Raw genomic sequence first — 6,435 nt, 5'->3', positions numbered from 1 at the left:
GTTGCCCTTGTTGCGGACCTGCTGCATGCTGGGTAGCGCGCCGTCGTTGCTCGGAGGACTTAGCGCCTGCCAGAGGGTGACCTGCCCGAGTCACAGAGACGGGGGAGGCGGAGGCTAGACTGTCACCCTTTCCAGCGACATGGCCTGGGCAGGGCTAGAGCGCCCCGGCGACCATAGAGACTAGGGGCAGAGCGCCGCTGCCGCGTCCTCTGCCTGCTGCTGCCCGCCTCCGAGGCCGGGCGTCTCCTTCCTGCTGCCGGGACCCAGCGTGCTCGGTGCCGGCGCCGCCATGCTGCCTGCCGCCCGCCCCGTAGGGGGGCCCTGCCTGAGGGGGCTCCGGGCCGCCGTCCGCCTGCTGCTGCGGTACCGGCGCCCCGCCCCCACGGGAGCCCCGGGAGGCCGGGTCCGGGCGGCCCCGGCCCACGCGCGGGGCCTGCGGGTCCCGCCCCCAAGCTCGCGAGGCGCGAGCCCAGCACGGCCCCGTGCCCGGGGGCGGGGGGTTGGTCTGCGCGGGGCTCCCCAGATCGGCATCTGCGGCGTCGAGCGGGGCGGGGCGGGGCGGTGACCGGGCCCCTCCCGGTGCGTGGCTGAGCCTCCGAGCCTGGCCAGAGGTGGCCTGCCCGGGCGGGGTCCTCCCCACGGCGCAGTCGGAGCCTGACGGGGCCTCTCTTTGCACTGTGACAGGCAGCAGCTGCCGGGAGTCTGTGCTGTGAGGATGCTGAGGACCAGCTGCCACCAAAGGACAGAAGCCCTGGCCAGCGCCCCCCTAGATAATGCCGCTAAGGAATATTCCCCCAAGATCCAGCAGCTGGTGCAGGACATTGCTAGCCTGACGCTACTGGAGATCTCTGACCTCAATGAGTTACTGAAGGTGGGCAGGACTTGGGCAGGGTGCCTGGTCAGACTGTCGCCTGTGCTCTGCCCCTCTGTATGAAAAAGTTTGCCCCTCAACAGCTTGAGTCATATCTCCCCTTGCAAGTCTCCCCCTCTTCCCCTCACCAGCTCCTTCATGGAGGTCCCGGCTGTTTGGTACTGCCTCTCCTTGCACAGGAAGGAGGCCCAGCTAGCAAACCCTGGCAGATAGTGGGGGTGTGTGCACATGATCCCTCCCCCCATCACCTCTGGAAAGTGCCCCACTTTGTATAGTTGGACAGGGTAGGTGGCCTGGGCTGTACTAAGTTGGGGCATGCGTGCTCCCAAGGCACATGGAGGGAAGGCCACTGGGGTGGTTGATTGTCAGGGCACAGAATGGAGCTGTTTCTCAGTCCTTTGTCTATGGCTGGGGTGTTCTGTGGTTGATCCTCTTCTTGCTGGGAACACAGGGTAGGCTTGAAGTGCTGTTGATTATACTTTGTCATCTTCTGCAGAAGACACTGAAGATTCAGGACATGGGGCTGATGCCAATGGGTGGAATGATGCCACCACCTGCAATGCAGTCAGCCACTCAGGTAACTCCCAGTTGCTCTGCTAGGGTCCTCCTCCAGGCCCCTGGACAAATGCCAGGGGAAGGGAAGTGCTGTCTAGGAAGATGGGCATTGGTTTAACCTTGTACTTTGGCAAATTTAGTTCTAGTGAGTCCGAAAATGCCCCACCTGTGATTCTGAAGGTTGGTTCTGAGCTAAACAGACCTACTCCAGGTTCTCCTAGGGGTCTTTATATCTATGGTGATCCTAGACAAGGAACTGGAGTGTTGGTAGAAGTTTATATAGCTGCCTATCAGTCTTGAAGCATCTTTCTCTGTGTGAATGCTGTGCCCCTCTGCAGGTTTGCCAGTTGACCAGAAGGGGCTGTTTGTCAAGTCCTGTGTGTGGCAGGGTGGAAGGGTCCTGAATGCTGCTGTACTTGGCCTCACTAGGCTTGTGTTCGTTCCAGGTAGCAGAAGAAGAGGTCCCCAAGAAGCAGGAGAAAATTCATTTCACTGTCAAGCTGACAGAGGTGAAGGCTGTGGAAAAAGTAAAACTGATCAAGGAAGTGAAGAACTGCATGCAGGGGCTTAACCTTGTCCAGGTGAGGAGATGGCACTTACCTCTGCCTGTATGATCTTGGTCACTGCTTAAGCAGCACCTCCCTGGGGCTGTGCTGGAAGCTCTGAGTCTCTTCCCCTCTGCCCAAACTATGTTCAAAAGTGCTTTTTAAAACGGACATTGGCTGTACTTCAGAATAGCCGCTTGGATTCCTCAGTATCCTGGAACCACAGTTTGTCCACGGGCTCCCTTTCCTGTGCACAGCTGTGTCCCAAGTGCATGAGGACTGAGCGTGAGGCCTCCAACAGGAAGGCTATGTCTACGCTACCATAGTAAGTCGACCTACGCTACGAAACTCCAGCTACGTACCTTAGGTCTAGTTACCGTGGGAGGTCAATGGGAGAAACCCTCCGGTCTACTTGACTTGCCTTACTCTTCTGATGGAGGGTAGAGTACAAGGGTCGACTGGAGAGCGATCTGCTGTTGATTCGAAGGATCTTCACTAGGCCTGCTAGATCAATCTCAGAGCATGAATCTGGCCTGTAGTGAAGATATAGCCGAAGTGTCTGCACTTGTTTCCATTGCTTCCTTCAAAACAAGTGTCTCTTCTTCCCAGGATTTTGGGGTGGTTGGTTTCTAGAAGCAATAATGCACATTCTCACCAGATGGTGGCAGCAAAAACCTAATCTAACCATGGATTTCAGAGTAGTAGCCGTGTTAGTCTGTATCCGTAAAAAGAAAAGGAGGACTTGTGGCACCTTAGAGACTAACCAATTTATTAGAGCATCCGATGAAGGGAGCTGTAGCTCATGAAGCTTATGCTCTAATAAATTGGTTAGTCTCTAAGGTGTGCCACAAGTACTCCTTTTCTTTTTAACCTAACCATGTGAGAGAGCTGAGCCCCACATGAAATCTGCAAGAGAAGGGGGGGCCATGGGAGGAAGACTCCCCCTTCCCCTCTCACTTTAACAGCAGAAGAGTTTATTTATCCTATTAAGTACAGGAAATAACAATCCACAGCTTAACTGACAGGCACAGGTTAAACAAGCCATGTAAAACATTTTTTACTGAACACGTGAAAATCCGGGCCTAAGAGTCCAAAGACAGAATTGTCAGAACAGTTCATATTAGTCAGAGCTTATTTATCTTGAACTCTTCTGTTGTCGCTTGTGTACTGGAGGTGGGAACAGTTCTGCAGAACTGTTTAAATTGTCCAAACCAGCTGCATTTAACAAGCACTGAAGCAATGAAAGATTTAGAGACTGCATTTACTGCTATTGGATTGCCTTCCTTCAACTCCCTCTTCAGCATCTCATAGAATATCAGGGTTGGAAGGGACCTCAGGAGGTCATCTAGTCCAACCCGCTGCTCAAAGCAGGACCCATCCCCAACTAAATCATCCCAGCCAGGGGATGACCTTAAAAACTTCTAAGGAAGGAGATTCAACCACCTCCCTAGGTAACACATTCCAGTGTTTCACCAGCCTCCTAGTGAAAAAGTTTTTTCTAATATCCAACCTAAACCTCCCTCACTGCAACTTGAGACCATTACTCCCTGTTCTGTCATTTGCTACTACTGAGAACAGTCTAGATCCATCTTCTTTGGAACCCCCTTTCAGGCAGACTTGCAGAGAGCCACAGCAGAAAAGCGAACTCCTTTCTCACATTCTGTGAATTGTCTGCAGATCTCAGCAAAATCCTTCAATAGCAAGTCATCTGAACTTTCTCCATGATTTACAGGGAATGGCATGCGTCCATCCAATTCATAAGGTGTCCATCCACATTGACAAACAGAATAAAATGGAAGTTCACTTTATCCTCCTCTACTTGACATTGGCCTTCTTGTGCAACAGCATTATGGACTTCCTGAATAGCCTTGTTATTTTCAAGGTGCTTTCAGTCACCAGTGCCTGTAGATGCATTAAATTGGCGTCACCACACATTGTACTCAGGTGCACTCTCCCCAGCAGGCAATGCCACAATTTATCCTAAGATCCCCTGCAGGGCTCTCTGGACTAGCTAGGGCTTTTCATTGCAGCTGGATTCAGTCCAGCAATGGCGTCTCTCTAAGGAATTTTGTTAATTGAGTTACTCAGGGATGTATCCCTCTCATTCACCAGCCTCTCTAAGCTGAAATTCCAGCCCTGGCCTCCTTCCTGCATACACATGGCTGTGGCAGGGCACTCTTGGAGGAGACTGTTGTCCCATTCTGGGTTTCTCACACCCTTAGGAGCAGGGATGGTTTCTGTTCTGCATGCCCTCTTTAGTAGCCATGTTCGAGGCTCAATATGTGTCAAGGGTGGTAAAAACTATCAGGATGTAGAAAAGGTAGAAATATATAACACACACTTCTGGTTTGATTGGGAAAGAATCAGTAGGAGCAAAACTTTTTATATTTAAAAAAAAAAGTGATTTTAAAACAGCAACTAGCCTATACAAATGTGTATCTTACCTAAAGTCCTGCCATCCCATAGTGGTGATGTATCTGGCTATGTCTAGACTTGCACTTCTGTCGGTCAGGGGTGTGGGGGGAAAAAACCTGTCCCTGACTGATACACTTTTCATCGACAAAAGTACCAGTGTGGACAGCGCTATGTTGGCAGGAGATGCTCTCTCCCCAACATGGCTACCGCCACTTGTTGGGGGTGGCTTGATTATGCTGGTTGGAGACCTCTCTTCCACGGCATAGAGCAGCTACATGGAAGACCTTGCAGCAGCGCAGCTGTAGTGGTACAGCTCTGCTCCTGTAAGGTCTGAGTGTAGACATAGCCTAAGCCTAACTTCTTCTGACCTCTCTCCTTTTCTCTTCCCCCTCCTACTAGTTCCTGTATCCATCTTGCATCAGTCTTTTCCCCCTGCTCTCCTGAGGGAGTGCTCTTAGTAAACCTGGACTTTGTCCCTTCTGGCCATGCCTGTTCTGTAGGCTCAGCAGGAAATCAAGCAAGATTCATTTGAACCAATTGTTTTGGCATTGTCCATTAACAATTCTTAAGTGTCAGTTAATAGGTGACTATCCTGGGCCATGTCCTCTTTCCTGCCTATAGAAATACTTAAACCAAGCCACTCTGCTTCCTTTCCCAGACTTGAAGAAGAGCTCTGTTTAGCCCAAAACTTGTACTTTCTACCAACACAAGTTGTTCCAATAAAAGATAGTGCCTTACCTACCTTTTCTCTCTAACTCAGTATATTCATCCAGGAAACTACAACCCCACTAACCAGGTCAACATTCAATATTAATACATTATTAAAATTCAGCTTCATAGTTATCACATGTATTTTTACACAGCCTAATCCAGGGTCACACATCTAGGATCAAAGTGCACATTATGATTACAAGATGGGGGACCATGTCCTTTGAAAAAAAAACTTAAGAATCATGGTAGAAAATCAGTTGGAAGTGAGCTCCCAATTCATTGCTGTAGAGGATGAACTCTTGGATGTATAAAGTGGAGAATATCCATCAGGAGCAAGGAGGTGGCATTACCTCTGTAAACAGCTTTAGTAATCCCATTACTGGGATACTGTGTCCATTTCTGGGTGTCCACACTTCAAAAAGATTGTTGGCAAATTGGAAAGGTTTGGAAAATAGATACAAGTATGATCTGAGGTCTGAAAAACCTGCCTTAGAGTGAAAGACTAAAGAGGCCCAGTGTATTCAATTTCTGAAAGAGATGCTATGCTTCAAACAGAAGTGATGAGCTTGATGCAGAGATTATTGGGGGTGGTTCTCTGGCCTGGGTTATATAGGACATAGGTGATAATGGTCCCCTATGGCTTTAAAATCTATTAATCTAGTTAGTGAAAACAGCTAGTTTCTCTCTCTCTCTCTCTCTCTCTCTGGCAGGCAAAGAAACTGGTAGAGTCACTTCCACAGGAAATCAAGGCTAATGTATCTAAAGAGGAAGCAGAGAAGATCAAAGCAGCGCTGGAGGCAGCAGGAGGGACTGTGGTTCTGGAGTAGATGGCTCACTCCCCTGGCTGAGGGATGCTTGTATCTCCTGCCCGTGCCCATGTGGGGCACCTGTCCACTGACTGTTGCGGGGTTCCTGTGCATTTCCAGGAGGCTGAGATCTGCCCTGCTTTTCTGCAGTGGGGCTTTCCTCTGTTAGGATGGCCCTGCGCCAGCTGGGTGTGTTCAGTGGGGAGCCTGACATTTGTACCAGCACCATAATGAACTCTGAATCTATTAAAAAGTGTGGGGGGAAGTCTGTGAACCAGTGATTTGTAAGAGACCAGTCCTCCCCAAAACTGCACACCAGCCAGCAGAGCTGCCTGGGGACGGAGTGCACCCGTGCACCAGCCCCTGTGGCTTTGTGCACTGAACAGGCCTGTCACTAGGCTGTGGTCATTGATATTTTCACCCCATGTATCTAACCTTTCTCCTGTCCCCCTCCTTCCAATGGTATCTTCCCAGGTGCCTGTTTTGGGGGGGGGGGGGGAAGGATCCTGTGCTAATGCCTTTTACTGCAACT

General features: G+C 50.5%; 1 protein-coding gene across 1 annotated transcript; it reads left to right on the top strand.

The window, feature by feature from the left end:
- The first annotated feature begins 28 nt into the window (after nt 1–28).
- Nucleotides 29–6,168, top strand: MRPL12 (mitochondrial ribosomal protein L12). The gene is made up of 5 exons (XM_038370851.2): nt 29–363; nt 685–871; nt 1,368–1,448; nt 1,873–2,007; nt 5,808–6,168. Exons 1-5 carry the CDS (start codon nt 290–292, stop codon nt 5,922–5,924), a joined length of 594 nt encoding a protein of 197 aa, XP_038226779.1. The 5' UTR covers nt 29–289; the 3' UTR covers nt 5,925–6,168.
- Nucleotides 6,169–6,435: the final 267 nt, after the last annotated feature.

Source organism: Dermochelys coriacea, chromosome 14 (genome assembly GCF_009764565.3).
Source record: "Dermochelys coriacea isolate rDerCor1 chromosome 14, rDerCor1.pri.v4, whole genome shotgun sequence".
NCBI classification, from domain to species: domain Eukaryota; kingdom Metazoa; phylum Chordata; order Testudines; family Dermochelyidae; genus Dermochelys; species Dermochelys coriacea.
The sequence above is the reverse complement of the archived record's forward strand: the minus strand, read 5'-3'. Positions and strand labels throughout refer to the sequence as shown.